The sequence below is a fragment of the Hakea prostrata genome, chromosome 4 (genome assembly GCF_041222555.1).
Source record: "Hakea prostrata isolate BN-2017 chromosome 4, UWA_Hpros_2, whole genome shotgun sequence".
Taxonomy (NCBI): Eukaryota; Viridiplantae; Streptophyta; class Magnoliopsida; order Proteales; family Proteaceae; genus Hakea; species Hakea prostrata.
The window spans coordinates 15,932,106-15,951,800 of record NC_142603.1 but is presented as its reverse complement, the minus strand read 5'-3'; the positions used below and the strand labels follow the sequence as shown (position 1 = coordinate 15,951,800).

At 37.3% G+C, this 19,695-nt stretch overlaps 1 protein-coding gene across 7 annotated transcripts; it reads left to right on the top strand.

Annotated features, from left to right (window-relative positions):
* Window positions 1–1,662: 1,662 nt before the first annotated feature.
* On the top strand, window positions 1,663–19,438 carry LOC149018164 (vacuolar protein sorting-associated protein 22 homolog 1-like). 7 transcript variants are annotated; one of them, XM_089152482.1, is made up of 10 exons: window positions 1,663–1,753; window positions 3,098–3,149; window positions 3,233–3,371; window positions 3,505–3,556; window positions 3,644–3,754; window positions 7,450–7,585; window positions 8,347–8,501; window positions 9,360–9,467; window positions 16,055–16,144; window positions 16,252–19,438. In XM_089152482.1, exons 4-10 carry the CDS (start codon window positions 3,506–3,508, stop codon window positions 16,336–16,338), a joined length of 738 nt encoding a protein of 245 aa, XP_089008608.1. In that variant the 5' UTR covers window positions 1,663–1,753; window positions 3,098–3,149; window positions 3,233–3,371; window position 3,505; the 3' UTR covers window positions 16,339–19,438. The 7 variants fall into 7 exon arrangements, with proteins under 7 accessions (XP_089008608.1, XP_089008606.1, XP_089008607.1 ...); XM_089152480.1 differs by having other exon boundaries at window positions 3,485–3,556; XM_089152478.1 differs by lacking the exon at window positions 1,663–1,753 and adding exons at window positions 1,908–2,232; window positions 2,781–2,940 and having other exon boundaries at window positions 3,233–3,556.
* Window positions 19,439–19,695: the final 257 nt, after the last annotated feature.

Genomic DNA, 19,695 nt, shown 5'->3' with positions numbered 1-19,695 from the left:
AACCTTTGCTTGTAAAGAAAACAATTTCAAATTATTGAATAAACTTGTTTGAAGCAGAATTTATTGGGGTTGTGGGTTTCCTTGGAGAAGGCATGTGGTTGCTGGTATTCTTATTTTCTGCAATTATTCAAGTTCTCTATCCCAAAGTATGAATCCTTCATTTAAGGCTATCAACATAACTTTTGCTTATAAAGTAAACAACTTCAAATTATTGAATAAACTTGTTTGAAACAAAATTTATCGGGGTTGTGGGTTTCCTAGGAGAAGGCCTGTGGTAGTTGATATTCTTATTGTCTACAATTATTCAAGTTCTCTCTCCCACAAGTATTCAATCCCCCCACACCCCACCTCGGCGTAAAAAAAAAAACCCTAACTCTGCCCTTCATCTCTCTTCTCCATCGCACCTTTCTTTCCCCCCCCCGTGTGGCAAACCCTTTCCACTTCCCCAACCTTGGTTCCCCTAATCCCAATCCCTACCCCGTCGCAGCCACATTCCCCCCTCCCCTAGCTTATGCAGCATAAGTTTCCACTCTAGACCTTATATGGGTTATCAACAACCCTTGTGAAGATGCTTCAACTCCCATAAACTCCATCCCTTATGGCCTCTAATTCGGCTGCTAGTGCCAAAAAGCTCCTACTAGATTTTGCTTTCGCTGCTATAAAGCTCCCTTGTTGGTCCCAAACAATGCATCTACGGCCTCCCCTGTGAGTCCTTTTATCCCAGGAACCATGAGTGTGGATGTGTGGAATCTCCTCATCCCTATATGTATGTGATGGATCGCTTGCAAAATATGGCAAGGAGTTAGCAACAGAAGATGCAATACCCATAATTTCAGATGTAAGATATTCACTTCTACGAAGGATTTGAGAGATGTATATAGGCAAAGTTGGCAAACTAGTAAAAGTAGCTAAATTTTTTGCGTGCTATAGCACCAGTAAATTAAGGGTGTCAATTGGTGCGATTTCGATACTTTGGTACGTACCAAATTTGAATTTGAAAACTGCAAATTGAGATTGTGCCGTACTGAATTTATATGGTACTATACGATTTTGGTATTTACAAAAACAGTGTGGTACGGATTCAGTATGAAATTAGTATACAAAAATAGTTTAAATATATTTATTATAAGTCCATTTTAAATGTCACAAGTGCAACCTTGGTTAGATAGTAAAGTTAGCCCTTTTTGACAAACTGGTCTTGGTTCGATTTTGTTCCATGGCAGAAAAATCCATTTTAATTTCACAGCATATAGTACTTAAAACCTTATATTAACTAAAAGCACAACTTAATTGTAAGAAGTTCATGAGTGGTCAGATGGTAACTCTGGTGCCTTTCAACATATCGGTTTTGGGTTCCATGAAAGCAATACCATATTGAAATAGAATTTTGAACGGTAGCTAAGATAGTTATCCTTAATCAAGGTTGGACTAAGCTCTTTTTGGTATCTATTCTCATTCTTAATTCTTGTTATTTATTTTATTTTATTTAAAATATTTGATATCTTTTTTCAGTTTTATTCTATTTAAAATAATAAAAGAAATACTCAATTTATTTTGTCTAGACCCCATTTTGCGCAGTCGTACGCTTGTACTTAAAATTTTCATGTTAAGAGGAGGGTAAAATGGTAAATGCACATTCTTTTTCTTCTTTTCTCATTTCTCACTTTCAAGCCATAAGGTCGCTGTAGGAAGAACGAATTGCGCTCGGTGGCTGAAGACTTCTCAAGTCCTACAACTGATTTGTCATTCTAAGGTAATTTTTCTTCATAAAATCTCTTGATTATTTATTATTTCACTCATCTTGATTTTTTATGTTTTGCTTTCGTTTTGTTTGTGACGGGACTTACATCAGATTGTGTTGTAGAGGTTGTGTGTTAAGTTTCCAGATAATTCTCCTGCAGAAGTCGTGTTTTTCTAAAATCTCTGGTTCTCCCCTGTCTTCTGCTTCTCGTTTCTATACTTTTAAGAGTTGTTAATTTTTATCATTGAGATATCAACTATGTGTTCGAGGAAAATCCTCAACGGTGGAGCCCAGTCGTCTTCTTTCTATTACCGTTTTGGTTTTCTATTTTCTGCACAACTACCTTGCTTCTTATCCCTGCGGAAAGTATTTGGTTGAGAGACAACCTTTAGTAATTGGATCTTTAATTGGTTCTACTCTTTCTACTTGTCTCAATTTGGAAATCGAAAACCTTCTGCTTAAATACCAGTGGCCCATGGTCTCTCAACTTGGTAGTCACCGATCACAGAGCCTTCTAAATGCTTGGCAAGCTCATTTTTTGTTCTAGTTCAGATTTATTGTCACCAGATGTCGATGCCCAGTTCATGAAAAATTTTATCTTGAAAGTATATCTAACCGCAGTTCATGAAAAGATTATCCATTCTTGAGGTTTGAACAGTTCAGGGGTGATAGTTGAATAACAAATCAACCCAAAAGAGAGTAGTAGGAATTGAAAATGAATTAGGAAATTACAGCTTAGGGAGGTTTGAGATTCTCAGGTGCTCATGTCTACAAGCTCCTACAGTTCTTAGAAACATTGTGTATATGTATCTCAAAATAACTCCTCCAGTAGCTATTAAAGAAGGCTCTAGCTTTCCACATTGGGCACTAGAGAAGAAAATAATTGTCTTTAACTGTAGAAAAGAAAGAGTTGAAGTAAAACCCTGATCACAACAATGATGTATTGAACCTTCCCCACCGAACCATAGTTCCCATCTTTCTCATCATTAGCCTTGCTCTTGCTCTTCCTCGACTTCTAAACCAACCACTCTAATTTCAGCTGTTGCAGAGCTTTGTTCTTGGGTTGTCCTCGAAACTAATACTGCCATGGTACAAGAAACAGTTTCAGTGCTTTATTTCCTTTGGTTTTATAAATACTAGCTAGTTCTCTCCAACACATACCAACTAAGCATACAAGAGTGAGCAAATCAATCCTCAGAGTAAGAAGGCATTTTGTATGCTTTATTTCCTTTGGTTTTGTAAATACTACCAGTCAGTTTTTATTTTTCTTGGTTATAAATTCATTTGCTGAAATTATCTGTTTTGGTGGAGTTCGGAGTTTTGAGTAACTGAATTTGTGGTGGTTCATGATTGTAGGTAGCTTTCACTCTTCAGGATTTTGGGGGAAATAAAGGCACAATTAGAACTGGTGATGTACATATATGAATGTTGTTTAAATACAATTTGAGTCCTCGTTATTTAATCTATTTGTGATTCTTCATGGTTATCTAGTGCTATGTTCTCTGTGGATGACTGCTGGTCATAGAAGAAGGCTTTCTTGGCAATCAAATGATGGTTCATTCTCTGCTTCCTAAACCATAAGATTGAAGACAACAGAGGAGAAGATTCATAAGACAGGAGCCTGTAAAATGTGAAGGGCTGTTTTCTTGTTCAAACTCTTGGATTTAAAGTTCAAAACTCACTGGTCAAGTTTTTCACTCAATAAAAGATAATAAGAAAGAAAGCAAACCTTTTGATATACAGAGCTTTTTTGATATTGCAAGAATGAGGAGAAGACCTGGAATTGGTGGTTTACAAACGGCTGCCGCTACTAGGGTTTGTTTTACCATATTTTTTTTTGGGGGTTATGATTCATTTATCTTCACTGGAGTTCTTTCCTAATTTCTATCTTCTCTCTTGCAGGATCAATATCGTTTGGTTGGAGAAAATGTGGCCAGAATAAAAGCTGATCTCATGAAGGAGCAACTCGCTACTTTCCGTTCTCAGTTGGAGGATTTTGCTCGCAAACACAAGGTAGAATTTGAATCCTTTTATTCTGTTTTTCTTGCAAGTGTTTATTTCGAATGAATTGGAAAGGATTTATGGTTGGTATCTGACAGGAATATTACTTACAAATATTCCACCTCATACTCTGAATCCACTCATAGGGATGATCCAAATCCCTCCAAAGTAGGACATTAACTAACAATACCTCACTCCACAATTAGGTGTGGCCCTACATGTGTATACTTCTATCTAATCCCTCCACCAGCTAGAGCATTTGCTTGGGAATTTATGCTGTTCGTCATTGAGAAATGAGGTGTTCTGGTTACTTGGTGGTTGACACTTTTAAGTGTTTCAATTGAAAACCTTCAATATCTGCTTTCATTTTGACTTCAGTTGCATTCCCCCCCCCCCCCCCCCCCAAAAAAAAAAAAAAAACCATTTCTGTCTGGCATCTGCTTATATCTGAGAACAGTTAACAATTTGATGGGATTTGGATGGTAATGTCCTTTTATGATCCCGATAACATTTTGAGGAAATATAGTTGATTTGATTCTTCCATGGCCATAGGATTTTGAAACTTATGTTTGGGATTGTTTTCTAGTCTGGCAGGTCTAGTATTGACCTTATTTCCTACCTGATATATTGGATAGAGCTGAAACCATTATTGACAAGTAGAGCCCAAAGTAAATGTCAACTGTCAAGTTTCAGCAAAAGCAGAGATGGTCAAGTGGGAAAAATGTAGCCTTGAAAATTCAGTGAAAATTTAAATTTAAACATGCATAAAAAGAAATGGATGCTATTGTTTTGATTAATAAGACACAAGTAGGGCCACCTTATAATCATGGAGAGTAATTTGGCATCAAAAAGCTTTAAACTAAGTAGAACGGAGATTGAATAACGGGTGTGTAACTGTGGTCTTGATAGGGCGGATAATGACGTGGTGAAACTTGATTAGAAGGAGATTCCACTAAGCGATTATTTTAGGTACATTGGCTCAATCATAAGTAAAAGGATGATATAGAGAATGATGTTAGGATTAAAATAGGAAGGATGAAGGGGAAAGGTGTGTCCAGGGTCTTGTGTGTTTGACGTATTCTTTTAAAGCTCAAAGGAAAACCCTATAGGACCATTATATGACAAGCTACACTGCATAGTGCCTATTGGCTGTTAAGAAGCATCATATAGATAAACTCAATGTAGCAGAAATGAAGATGCTATGATGGATGAGTGCCAAAAATAAATGTGGATAAGATAAGAATGATCATATTAGAGCTGGTCTTGGAGTAGTTCCGATAAATGATAAGCTACGAGAAAGTCATTTGATGTGGCATAGTCTCATTCAACGGCTGCCTTTAAATGCCCCTATATGGAGAAGCGATCTAATCCAAATTGAAGGAATTAGAAGAACTAGGGGCATACCAAAGATAACTCTTAAGAGAAGTAGTTAGAAAGGATATGCATGGCTTAGGCCTTACTTCTAGTATGGGCTCAAACAAAGCTGATTGGAAAGCAAGATTCCATGTAGCCAACCCCATTTTGGTAGGACAAGGCTTGTTGTTGTGTTGTTGTTATTAAGTTCAACAATGCATGTGAGGGATATTAATACTTTTTAAATAATAAATTTGACATGCAAACAATTTAGATCTTTCTCTAGATATTCATGTGCTCAAAATTGTCAAGTCACCCTTCCATGTGCAAAACTTGGTGCTGGACTAGAGTTATGGTCTTTCTTTTGCCTTTTTCGTATTTTTTTTTAATTTAAAGTGCCAGATAAAGTTTTTTTTTTCTTCTTTTACTGTAAGCTTAATGGGCAAGCCTCTACATGGTGTGAGCATCATCATCTTTTCTTCCTCTCTTTTCTTTCTGTTTGATTGTTCACTACTCTGCTTCTGCAATCTGCATTCAACTCATGTTACAGTATAGTTTTGGTATTCTGTTTTTATGTTTTGTGTTTGGATTTTGTAACTATGCGCTGTTTATGGCCCTTTTAGTTTGTTAGCTACATCTTTTGCTGGCTCTGATTTAGAATCCTGTTATCTTATCTATAACTGATATCTAGCTTGACTTTATATCTGTTCTCCAATTGATGTCTGTAATAAGTGTTCAGATCATATTTGTTCTCTGACGCAGGTTAGAACTTAGAAGTGCTGAAGCTTGTACTAGACCTCTTCTGTTAGAGCCTTAAACCATAGTTCTAGGGTTGTCTCTAGTGATTCAGTACCCTACAGGCTATCAAATTCTGTAGCACATATTATATTCTGTTGATTTTAAATGTTTTCCTTAGGCTCCTTTCATTTCAGTGTAAATTTTTATACCAAAGTAAAATTTTCCAATGTTTGTTTACAATAGGTAAGCTATGATGTAAAATACAGAGTAAGATATTACTGGAAACTTTGAAAGCCTCAATTTGCTGCCAAAAGATTGCCAGGAGAACTAGAATGAAAGCCAATTTCATCCCAGATTTCTGTGGTAAGCTTCCCACATGGGCAATCTATCATGCCTTATCTCCTTGAATTTCAAGGCTTGGGGTTTAGAGCTGCAGCTGGATTTTGTGCTGTTACTATGTGGCTGGAGCAGGTTTAGCTTGGATGATGAAGTCAAACTGTTTGATTATCTTTGCTGGAGGGGAGAGATCCGTGGGTTGGTAAGAGAAGCTAATGTTGGAGTCTTTGAGTTCATTAAATCGATGGCTTGAGGCTTTATCTCTTATCAAAGGAAATTGATTTGACCGTTGTTGCTGAAAGAGAGCATATTGATATCTCTGCTATTCTACTCTTTCAATAAGGTTTATACAATCAAAGACTGATATTTCTAAATCTGAAGCTAGAGGTTGCAAATTGGGAATGTAAAGCTCGGCCATGAAGCAATTCGTAATTTTGCTGATGAAACTTTCAAGTGAGCCATAATTTCTGAGAAGATTCCATTTGATATCTAGAACCGAAGCTTCTTCATAGGTTCCCATTAAGTTAAAAAGGAGTTTTGGAGAAAATTTCACATTAGTAGCAGCAGGAGAGCTTCCTTGACTAGTAAATTTTCAAGTGATCATTGATGAAAAATTTTGCATACAAATATTTTGTAAAATTACTTTGTCTGTGTGTGTGTGGAGGGGGGTGTTTTCTGGATTTTGTTAAAATTTTTCTTGATGGAAAGTCTCAAATAACAAATCAGTGGAAAATATAATTTTACTGTAAAATTTGTTGTACTGACTATGTTTTATGCCAAAACAAACAGCTGTTGGTGTTTAACAGTAATAGAAAAAAAATTATTTTATTAAATAACTTTGCTTGCTTGGATATAATATAATTTTATTTTTTAACACAGAATATTCTCATACTTATGGGGGTTGTATTAACTTAGAGTATGGTGTCTCAGTATCGGAGGTCTGGATGGATTCAGCTTCTAGAGACATGCTAACTACAACCTACACCCAAACCCAAACCATCGTAACTTAGGTTGTGCCATTTTATTAAGAATTCAATCTCCTTACCTCCTTATCAACCATTTTCTTCCTCATCCATTGGCTTTTGCCTTGTCTCTGCCTTGATCTATCCTTTTTATATATATATATCAAGCAATTAATATTTTACTTTTATTGTATTTATGCATCCTTAACTTTTAACTACTTCATACATGCATTAACTTTGTACATTTAGTATATATACTATATACTATATAGTATTTTAATAAATAGGTTGCACTGATATTTCAGTTTGTTGGTGCAGAATGACATTCGTAAGAATCCTGTGTTCAGATCGCAATTCCATGAGATGTGTGCTAAAGTTGGAGTGGACCCTTTGGCCTCAAACAAGGGATTTTGGGCAGAGCTATTGGGGATTGGAGATTTCTATTATGAGCTTGGTTGGTATTATTGTGTGTATTCCTGGTACTTTATTTTTCAAAGTAGCTTTGAGCCTTGCTGCTAAAGCTAAAATAAGCTCTCTTGGTGGCTTATATGCATCAACTGGGATGTGCATTAAATGCGATAAGCAGAATGCCGGCTCTATATTCCTTTTGATTGCATATGTGTATTACATATGATACATTGTGTATTTATTTTTGCTTGTATGTTTGATGATCTAAAGATAACTAGGTCTAGACTTCATTGTACGATCAAATCTGATCTTAACGCAGATCACCTAATGTGGATCAGTTGAATTATTAATTAGATTCTTAAAGATTCAAATGTGGATCCACTGGTATTATCCACTAGCTGGACTTTGACCAGCCTACCATAATTTTATATTGCTACATAAAGTTTTGTAGAATTGGAAAGTATGAATTTCATATTGTGCTCATCTTCTTCTGTCTTCTTCGAATGTCTTTTGTACCCAGATCTTCTTAACAGCCTTCAAGAGAAAGTATTTGTGGTAAAGCTTTTAGTGATTCAAGATCAATATGTGGAGATTATTTCTAATATTTCTTTTTGTAATGTGTTGAAGATAAAGTCTTCAGTGTATTTATAATGATTTAAGTTGTGAATCTTTTTTCTACCCTTTCTCTTTTCTGGGCTTTTTGTAGGTTATAATGATCCCTTGTTAAATAGTTGGACTTGTGTTATAAGTTAATATACTTTTCATAATTCCCACTGCTCAGATAAATTTTCTTACTTGGCTAGGCAGGGGTGCAAATTGTTGACATTTGTTTGGCTACAAGGTCTCTCAATGGAGGGCTGATTGATTTGCAGGAGCTCTGCAATTTGCTTTGTCAAAAGCGAAAAGCTGCTCGTGAATCTGTGACAGAAGATGACTGCCTCCGTGCTATAAGCAAACTTAAGGTATCATAACAGCCTTATTATGTGCAATATATATATACTCCTTATGTTCAGGAGGTAAGTCAGAAAGACCATATTCTTGTGCATGTGTCTGGTGCACTTCCTGCCCTCAAGTTGCGAATGGAAAATTTGTGATGTTTCAAATTAGAGCTAGTTACTACTATCATCAATGCCAGAAATTTTGGCAAGGTTCATGGAGCTTGAAGGAAAAAGGAACATCTCTACATTTTTTTATTACAGAAGAGCAAAGAGTTAGCATGTGTATTACCTTCTCATTGTTTATTTATTTAATTATTCCCCCCCCCCCCCCTCCCCAACACACACAAAAAAAATCCAAATTTACTGATTTTTCCAGCATGCTAAATGGTTTTGAGGGGCTATGCCTTTACCCTAACTCTTGAGTGAGGAAGGTCACATGCTATTTATAATGTTGTAGACAGTATAAACACATATCCTGTCTAAGCTTAATCCTTCTATGATTCAAAGGCTCCAACAGGATGCTAGTTATTAATTATATTCTTTTGATTGTAGTGAAGTTTGTTATAGTTATCAAAGATAAAAAGATTATCGAGCATATGGATAAAGATACCGAATCAGGTCGTTAAGTTTTTGCCAATTAGATACGGTAGGGTTAATTGAATAATGACTGTTATCCTTGTACGACATATTAGACATGACACTGAGATTTATTGGAGTAGCCTTGCCAGCATCAGTGCTTTCAATTTATTCTTTTGTTTGTTGTATAATTCACTCCACTTTCATTACTCAATTTACTGCTTTGGAGTAACTTTATTTGAAACCTAGAATAATTTTCTTATCTTTTGTACTTGATTGTAAGAGTTCAATGCATAAATCTTTCAGGTATTGGGCAGTGGTTTTGAGGTGATTTCTGTTGGAAAGAAAAAGCTTGTGAGGTCTGTTCCAACTGAATTGAACAAGGACCACAATGAAATCTTAGACCTGGCCCAGGTTTGCTTATTCTCCATTCCTATTAATTCATTGAGTCTCTTTTTCTGGAAAACTTTTCTGTTGTACTCAGTGATTTCCTTGGTTGTGAGGACATACTCTTCAACTTTAGTCTGATCTATTTGTTCTTCAGCCCTCTGATCTTTAGCTTCATGTAGAGACAGAGTGGGTTTAAATGTTTTGTAAGAAGTTGGTGGACCTCCTGGTCACTTGTGCATCCACGTGTGTTTGGTCCATCCTGCCCAAACTGTGAGGATAGCCAGACCTTGTTAGCCATAGAAGTCAATAACATATTTATGAACCATGAATGTCTAGTATCATTTGAAAAGTTTTGACTTCTGGTTATAGCTCACTTTCTTTGTGCACACTCTTCAAACTGGAAACCACTAATTGATTTCAGGGTGTGTCTACCAGTGACACCACAATTCCATATACGTGGGTTAAGCATGGTAGCTAGTTTTTCCTGTTTGGTTGTTAATATCTGGGTCATGAGAGAGGAGACATTCGATTTGGATGACCTGCCATATAAGATATGACAACTTCTGTGTTATGGAGTTTCTGTGAAACTCTAGTTCCCATCAAAGGCTTTGGTTCTTAAGACGATACTCTAGTGTTATTTGCAAGGTTTGAAAAATCTGGAATCAGGAATTTAATTGGCTAGAATTAATTGGAAAGTAATCAGAATTGACAGGAATTGGCTGCATCAGTCACTACATATGTTGGGAAAATTTGGGAACATGAAGATCTTTATAACAACATGTTCACAAGGGAGGGGGAAAACTATCTATAGATACCTAAATTGATAGAAAGGAAGAATAGAGGTCTCAACCATATTAGTTGCATTAAAAGTGAAGATGGTAAAATAAAACTAAAGGATGAAGACGTTAAGAAGAGATGGGATGTTGATTGCTGCAGCCTACTAAATGAATTCTCTGCAGCCTACTAAATTAAGTCATTTTAAATGTTAGTCTTCTGGAAGGTTATGTTACCCATCAGGGCACAACATGTAGTGGTGTTTGAAGTAAAAGAAACTTTAAGGAGGATGAAAGTAGGCAAGGGTACAAGGCCCAGTGAAGGTCCCATAGAAGTGTGGAAGAGATTAGGAATATGTGGTCTATCTTGGCTAAAAAAGATTTTTAGTAAGCTTTTGAGCACTAGAAATGCCAAATAGATGGAGGAGAAGCATCGTGGTTCCGATTTACATAAATAAAACTGATATTCAGTGCTGCAAACTATAGAAGCATAAAATTAATGATTTATGCCATGTAACCCATCTGAGACGCGAAACTAACGTTATTATGCTATGGTCTGCTGGGAAGATCCACATGGGAGCTGTTTTTTGGGGGGAGACTTCTAGAAAGATTTAGAGATTGCAAAATGATCTTTATTGACCTAGCAATAGCTTGAGGGTATATTCCCTGGAGAGTTTGTCTGGCAAGTTCTAGAGAGAGCAAAGTGTGTTTAATAAATGTGTGGACATTGTTAAAGATATGTATGACAGTGCAATGACTAGTGTAAGAACTGTGAGGGGCCAAGGTATTGCATTGTCAATTACAATTTGGTTGCATCAAATCAGCTAGGAGCCTTTATTTGTTTACTTACTGTAGAATGATAAAAACGAGGGACAGTAAAGTTGAGGTTTGTTGGGTGTGTTTTTTGCTGATATTGTTTTGATGAACAGGACAAAAGTAGAATTTAACATTTAAGTTGGGAGTTATGATGATCAACATAGAATCACAGGGTATTGAGATAATGGAATGAAGACATAACCTCAAGGGGTTCGTTCAGTTGGGAAAGACATCTCATAGTACGAGGTCAAGAGTTTGAATCTCCTTGAGCCAGGAGCCCCGCATATATTTAAGTTATACATATATAAAACTATACCCCTGAGGATGTTGTTGAAGTGCACATAAGTTGGCCCGACAAACCTCAGTTCCTGGTAAATTAAAAAGAAGACAGTGTGTATGGTGTGTAACCAAAGTTAAAAGTCACTCTAGACAAATTAAATGGTGGTAGAAACTGATAAGAGGGATATCCCCGAAAGTGGTTAACTGGTTATTATGGATATTTGGGATCAGTCTCAAATAAAAATTCGATCTAGGGGATGATGTTTCATATAACTAAAATATTATGAATGAAATGGAGAGCTACATCCAAACTATTGTGTTATTGGCGTGCACGTGTTCCTTAAAAATTTAAGGGAAATTCTATGCAAACCATATGACTTGTTATGATGATTGTGCGTAATGTTGGGCATTTAAGAAAAAGCATGATATAGATAAAACTCAATGTAGTAGAGATAAGGATGTTTAGATGGATGAGTAGAGCCAATTCAGGTGCAACTTGGGCCTAAAAAACCCCAAAAACTCAAATTAGAAACTAGGAAAGGATCGGAAGGTTATGGTTCTAAACAAACCAAGCCTACAAAAAACTTGATCAAGCTGCGATCAGTAAGAGCATTTTGAGTAGTAAGCATGCATGGCAATAGTTGAGTGTTTATAAGCATCTTAGAGGGTGGAGATATATGGACATCTCCGAATCAGTGTCACCCTTTACTCCATAGGGCTGTTCATCCGGTGTTCCATGCTTGCACGAAAGATTCCAAATTTGATTATCACTTCGTTCAGGAGAAAGTTGCTCGTGGTGATCTTAAGGTCCTTTACGTGTGGACAGAAAATCAATCAGATGGCGGATGTGTTCACTGTCTTAACAAACCCTCTTGCTTCTTCCAGCCACGTGACAACTGTCTACTCCACCATGGAGATGAGCAGAGGTCGTGGTCCCTCTGTTTTGGGCGAGTTGCCTCCTCTGTACTCCTCAGCGAGTGGTCTTCCTCTTGTACCCCTGTGCAAGTCGCCTTCCTCGCCTCAGCTTGACATTAGGAAATGTTGAATTGTGTGCCACTGCTGCAGATGTTGGGCTGCATAACTTGTTCCCTTACCTTTTTTTAAAAACAGCGAGATTGACTTTCCTTCTTTCCAAAGCTGCCAGCACCTGGAAGGTGAAAGGAGTTTAGTTTATCTCAAAAGTCAAAGTAGCCCTCTCTTGGAACATAACAAGACGGAAAGGAAATTTGATCTGCTTGTAATCTGAAAGAGGAAATCTCTCTCTTTCCATACTGCCATGACCTGAAAAGCTACTGGAAAGCCCAGAAAGCAAAATAGGATTGGATTCAACAAGCGAAAAGCAGTAGAGTGCCGAACGAGATTCAACATCGGCATTCCTGGAGTTTGATACGTCTATTGTTGGCCCTACTATTGAGAATGGGGTTGTTAAAAGGAAAGACATCTTACGTATAAGGCTATTTATAAAGGGAGCCCTACTCTTATTAATCCTGGCAATTCTACACTTAAACGGGTGTACCTTTCCCTTTATCGACAAATGTAAGTAGATGAAAACTGCTGCATGTATCATAAGATTCCAACGGCTTAATTGTGAGATATGGCCCAAACACCAAATTAGTAGCTAGGTGGCTGTAGGCCAAACTACCCAGTGGATTGGAACCAAATTGGGAAGGAATGATGAGCTGCAGTCGATATGGTGATGCTGCAAATTTGAGATGATTTTGATGTTTGGAACTTCAGTTATGGATATGGACTCCAATTAGAAACCTAGTGTTTTATTGGCAATTCTAATGTTGGAGGGAATGTGAATGGATTGAATGAGTGGGATGGTGATATGAGATTGAGGTTAGCATACTGAGCAGAGTTTGTGGGATGGAAAGGGGAGAAAAGGGGTCTGTCAATCAATGCTGTAGTCACACAGTTGTTCAAATGAATGGACCAGCAGCAGTCCTATACCAACAGTTTGAAGATGGACTGATCTCAGACAAGTATTCTTCTAATCAAGAGCAGAGATGAGCAGTTCTAGCATGACTCATACAAGAGAAACACAGCAGATAACAAATAGAAAAATAAAAGATAAAGGTGGTTCAGCTCTCTCAGGAACGTTCCTTGACCCTAGGTGTTTGGCTATCACATTCACTGGAAGGCCCTGACTGTTTCTTATCACTCAAAACATGGGACCAAGAGAATTGGAGAACTCAAAGCAAAGCTTCATTAGTCAATGTTCAATTTGTGGAGAGGCTGTGTGAGTGATAAGAGCAAGGATTTGCTCATACGAATTAGGAAGTTACTAATTCTGAAATTAGAATCTTATATGAAAAACAGAAACTAGGCCTATATAAAATATGGAAACTAAATAAACTCCTGTTCCCTCAGAGAGAGAGAATATTGATCCTTAAAAAAAATCTTCACATCATCTAGTATTTGGCCCCATAGATATTCTAGCAGCATTCAAACCAAGGTAAAATAAAGTATGGGCTGTTCACAAGAAAAATTGGCCTCCTTTTCTTCATTTTCCGTGATCTATTTTCTCTTACTTTACCAACCAACTCAGCATATGAAAGAACGATCATATTACAGCTTATTTGAAACTAGGTCCGATGCATGATAAGCAGTCATTTGAGGTGGTTTGACCATGTTCACCGAATGCTTGAGTTGGAGGAGTAATTTGATTCAGATTGAACGAACTAATAAAAGAGTCAGGTGCAGACCTAAAATGACTACAGGAGAAGTGGTAAGGAAAGGACAACACTTAGTAGTTGTGGTTATTTTTGCATGGAAATTCCTGATTGCTATCAGTAGGTTTTCTGCACCAGGTCTACTCAATTGTTTGGAGTTCTGCCAGACTTACAATTTGATCTAGATCTTCAATATGGATTGGTTTTCTCATTCAATTTGATGGGGGATTCTAAAAAATGGTATACCTAGTGCATGAGGTTCCCACCACTGCAGGGTCTTGGGATGGTCATAATGTAACAGCCTTACGCCCATTCCATGGAGAGGTTTTTTGCTGACTTGAATTCACTACCACCAGGTCCTAATGGAGCAACCTCACCATTGCATGGTGGCCTGCCCTTTTTGGATGAAGTATTCCTAGCATATAAAACCATGATGGTTCTGTTTTGCTTGTGATCAGCTGGTTTTGTGTTCTAGGTTGGTTTTTTGCAATTTTGTGGTCTAATAATTCTAAATCCAGAGCCAGCCAGCTGCTTTGTCTGATTGGGGTAGCCTAAGTGACTGAATTGGGTATTTGACAAATTTATTGCCTTGGGAAAGTTTTTGTTCTTTTCCAAGCATTAATGCTGGATCATGGACAAATTGAAATGAAACTTCCATTGCTTCATTGTAGCTCCCTACGAAAGTTCGGAGTAAGCTTTCTTTGTGGTAATGGGAGCCTGAATTCAACTCACCAGGTTTAATTAATTTGGAAAAAGAAAAGTTCATTCCGTGTAATCCTTGTCTGATGTCATCTCTTGTTTTGTAATTAAGATTTAAGATAACTGTTGCGACTAAAACTGATCCAGATCAATCTTGGTGATGTGAACTTAGTATGCATTTGGTAACGGTTTTTCCTAAGAACGCTGTTCTTTTGTAGAATCCTTTACTGACATTCTCATCAAAGAAAGGTGGTTTGAGCCCAATTTTGGCTGTTCGATAAAATTTGGGCTCAGAACGTTTGAAAATGACTGTGGAACAAATTGGCATTTGGTAATTTATCTTCTAAAGAATGATTTTCATGACAAAAGATGCCATTAATGCATATATGAAATAAACCCCCTCAAAAAAATTGGACTCTAATACACGACTCATACTTTAGTATTTAAAATACAAAAAAGAGAAGAAAAAAAAAAAGAGTTATTTTGCCCCCTTGTACCATACCGTAATTACTATAGAATCTTGCTTTTCATGAAATTGCTTTTGGCCCCTCACATCTAACTCTAATAAAGAGGCTGTTGAGGTTGGATGTATAATGTCCATTTTCCCCTTAATTAGAATTAAGAAGCCAAAATATGAAATTACCCTCATTTAGAAAAAACTATATGAAATACCAATTTTTTGCCCTTATATTCTTGTCATTTTGGATTTCAATGAGTCAGATCCTGATGAGATGAATAAATAGCTTACTTAGGGTTGAATAATGTGGGAAGAAAATTTAAACTGAGCGTAATCCCTTTTCATTTCCAATGAAGTTGCTTTTTGGTTTTGAGAAAGACGAAACATGTCAAAATTGTTTTGCAAAAGCCTTCTCAAGCACAAAAGTTGCCCAGTTCGTTTCCCGAGAATGATAGAACGACATGATTTGTCAAACACATTTTGGTCGTTTTTCGATGCTCTGAGAATGATAAAATGTCGAAAATAGTTCTTTGGCCCAATATCCAACACTTATTTTTCTGTAGTCATACATGTCCAAACTAAGATGATTTAATTCCACTTTCCTTTCATATATTTCAGTTATCTTCATGAACCGTGCTTTAGTTCATTATTCCAGCGTATGGAAAGAATGCCATTATGTACTTAGATGGCCAAACTAAGATGATTTAATTCCACTTTCCTTTCATATATTTCAGTTACCTTTATGAATCATGCTTTAGTTCATTATTCCAGCATATGAAAAGAATGCCATCATGTACATAGTATGAGAATGGGACAAAACTGTGATTTGTCATGTCATGCCTAAATGTTACATTGTGAATCTGTTAATGCTGGCATTTAGTAAATTATGTAATTCTATTTGGACTACTCTAGGGCCAAGGCTACGTTACAGTGGAAGAGATAGAGAAGCGGCTCTCTTGGTCATCTGGTCGTGCTATTGATGCCCTTGAGACCCTACTGAAAGTAAGTGCATGTTCTGTAGCCAATTTGAGCTTTGATCTGCATTCTGAATGGTTACTGTCTTACTGATATGCATATGCATCTCAAAACTCCTTTGTTGGATAACACAGGAAGGTCTTGCAATGATTGATGATGGTCATAGAGATGGTAAAAGGCGTTTCTGGTTCCCTTGTGTGTCATTTGTTACTACTTCATAGTATCATTCCAAAAGCCTGATTTTCCTACTAGATTTAGTTCTGTATACTGGTAACATAATGATATAAGTGTTCATCAATTTTTACAATTTGGTTGGTATTTGATAATCTTATCTAGCTATTTTAGCATATAAATTCCATCCCCCAAGTGTCCATGATCTAAGAATTGATCTGTGTTTGCCTTTCAGTACCGACCACAGGGTAACTAGTTTTTCAGTCTACTCCATTCCTCATGTTAAATTTAAGTTCACTCGAGACAAAAGTGGACAAACTTTCCCACAGCTTAGCAAGCTGTTAGTTTGAGAAGTTTTTGCCCCCTCAACCCTAAATGTCGAAGCTATTCTTTGCCAACTACAACTTCACAGCAGTCCTCCATTGCCTTTCTGTGTCATAGCTTAAGTTTCAGAACCATAACAGGAAAAGAAAACCTTGGCAAAGCAAGAAAATGCTCGTACGAGCCAACTATAAAAGCCAGTAAGCAGCCTTATGAAGAGACTGGTTTAACTGGTTGTTAAACTTCTCTAGAAGTGGGGGCAAAATGTGGTCCTTGGGTACAGCTTTTATTGTTGATGATGAAACGGGCATGTAGAACCCATCTGATCCACGCAATCAGATGGTTTGATGAGCAACATAGCTTTGCTGCCTTTGTGGTTCTGTCAATTGGTTTGCTGACCAGCATGCCTGAAACGCAGGTTGGTGTGTTTCTGTTTTCTGTTCGTGTGGGTTAGAAAAGAAATAAAGGGGCAGGGGATGATTATGAGTGACTGCTGGATTAGTGGTTTATATTAGCTCTTTTTTTTTATTGAAAACACTTTCATTCAAGAGACCGAGCAGGGGAGGGAGGGTAGCAAATGTCCACCAACCACTCAGTGGAACACGGCCAATCTATCACGCTAGAAAACAATAGGCCTTCCGAGCTAAAAGGTCTGCAACAATATTAAACCTTCTACTCTTCTAGGAACAAAAAGAGGCTTGAAGTCCAAAAAACTAGATGCTATGTATCTGATATTTTCCACAATGGGGAGAATTTCCATCAGAACAGTGAGTGTGGTGTCTTCTATAATTTGCACCGGCTGCTGTGAGTGGGACTCCATCTCTATAAAATCAAAACAATTCCCAAGAGCATGTAGTAGACCTGATCTCATTGCTGTCGCTTCTCCTTCAAGTGCTGAACTGAATCTTCCATTCAGATATAGCCAGCATCGGTTCAGCAGTGCTGCCCCGTGGTGGTGTATATTAGCTCACTGCGATGCCGATGGGCTCCTAATCCCCCCTCGGTTAGCCAACCCAGGGCCTTGGGAACTAGTTGGGGTATATTCTACCCTGATGAAATTTTTGTATTTATCCTTTCTTGTTAATAAAGCTTGTTTGTGATCTCTCGGGACACAAGTCATCATTTTTCCAATTGTTTTCATCAAACCAATTCTATCTTTTGCTTATGCCACTTGTAATGGGGGTAGGTAAGTTAAGAGGGTGGAAGATGGAGGCAGGATTAGGTACCAAACCTGAGGTGTAACAGCCATGGGCTTTTTACCAGCATACCATGCTAACAGATTCAAACAGTCCACATAAATCATTAAATTCATGTAAGTTGATCGGTTTGAATTGTGATTTCAAAATTGTATCAGTGTCTGAGTGTTTGATGCTAGATAAGCATTCTAATTCATCACCCACCAGAGGTAGTTGGGTTTTTCAAACATTTTCTTGCCACTTGTTTTTCCCAGATATGCCACAATATGATTGCTCAACCACAGAGAGCTCTATGGCCTTCCCATCTGCTGTGCAACGTATAGGTTGAATCGTGTCTTGACTATATGCAAAATGAGACTTTTTACATCATTAGGACTTAATGAAATGCAATGGCAATGATGTAAACTGAATCAAGATCATTAAAAATATAGATTACTGTGAGGAATTCATCCCTACCATTACAAAACCAATATGAAAGTACTAAAAACTAGCCCCCTGAAAAAAGAAACAAAAAAAAAAGTATATATACTAACAACAAAAAAATCAAAATGATTATGTCCCAGATAAAGAAGTGGTTCATAGCATCATCCATGTGCAATGGATTTCTTCCGTGGTGCCGCAAAAATCCTCTCGACAATGGCTGTCATCGAACGTATGATATTTCTTAGTCTCAAGACAGTAGAACACACCATGATTAGCATGAAACCTTTGAAGGTAAATCTTGTTGCCCATTCCCTTCACAGTTGCCTTTTCAGAAAAGCAAGTACGTTCACTTACAAATAACATCCAATCTCCCAAACTGTTTATATCCTTCCAATACATCTTAGACTTCTTAGACTGATCAAGTCTAAAAACTCGAATCCAACTCCCAAGAGGACCCACAACCACTGCTATGAGATTTCCATCACATTCTACCAAAAAACTTTGATCATAATCTACAACACAGAGATTCCATGATGTTCTGAAAATAGTCCAACTATTTCTTTTAGGATCAAAGCGGCCTACCTCTCCTTGCTCATCTAGACAGTAAAATCGTCCATTATGAAAAACTGGGTTGCTTTCTGATGAAGAAAACGACATTGGTTTGTTTATACGTTTACGAGTATCCCACCAGCTTCTCTTATTGTCAAAAGTCTTAACATCCCACCTCTTTTCTCCAAGGTGCAAGATGAAAATCTGAACTTTGTAGAGTTCCAAAATATGGAAGCCAAAAATTGTGCAATCCGAAGAGGTTGGTGGAGCAGTGAAACAAATTGCATCAAAATTTAACCCAGGGGGAAAAGATATTACTGAAATCTTTGCTTTTGTGATAGGGTGCAAAAAATACATGTTGTGATCGTCTTGCAGCAGTAATAACCAACCACCCTTTGAGAAGCAAATTACTGTGTCAGACAACTCTTCTTCTAGTTTCAATGTGTAAGTGCACTTATGCTCTGGGAAAAACAAGTTAATGTTGCAGCTGTTCGTAGAAGAGAACATGAGACATGGAGATGGAGCACTCACTCTGTTTCCTGCTTCATATTTTATCTCATCTTTCACCATGCTTCCAATTGGCGGGGCTTGAGTATTTTCTTCCTCATCTTTGCTTGCCACAGACATTATCCAACCTACATCTTGCCGTTCAAAACTTAAATCTGGACGAGGTAAAGAGAGTGAGATGTTCTTAAGTCCAAGATCAAAAATGTACAACCCTTCATTACCTAAAAGGTAAACTGAGTTCCTTTTAATTCCTGATGATCCTGGTGCCAAACATGAAAAACCATAGGAGTTGAATGAATCAATAAAGAATGCATGGTCCCCCAAGCTTTCAACTTTTCCCCAGTCTAGTGTAGATAAATTAACCTTGAAAATCTCAATATCACGAACTCTTGGCTTGTATACCTGCCAACT

Bases quoted from the DNA above. Each gene is read 5' to 3' on its own strand.
- LOC149018164 (XM_089152481.1), top strand. From the start codon at position 3,506: ATGAGGAGAAGACCTGGAATTGGTGGTTTACAAACGGCTGCCGCTACT. The intron at 3,557-3,643 runs GTTTGTTTTACC...TCTCTCTTGCAG, and splicing joins AAACGGCTGCCGCTACTAGG to GATCAATATCGTTTGGTTGG. The intron at 7,586-8,346 runs GTTGGTATTATT...TTGGCTAGGCAG, and splicing joins AGATTTCTATTATGAGCTTG to GGGTGCAAATTGTTGACATT.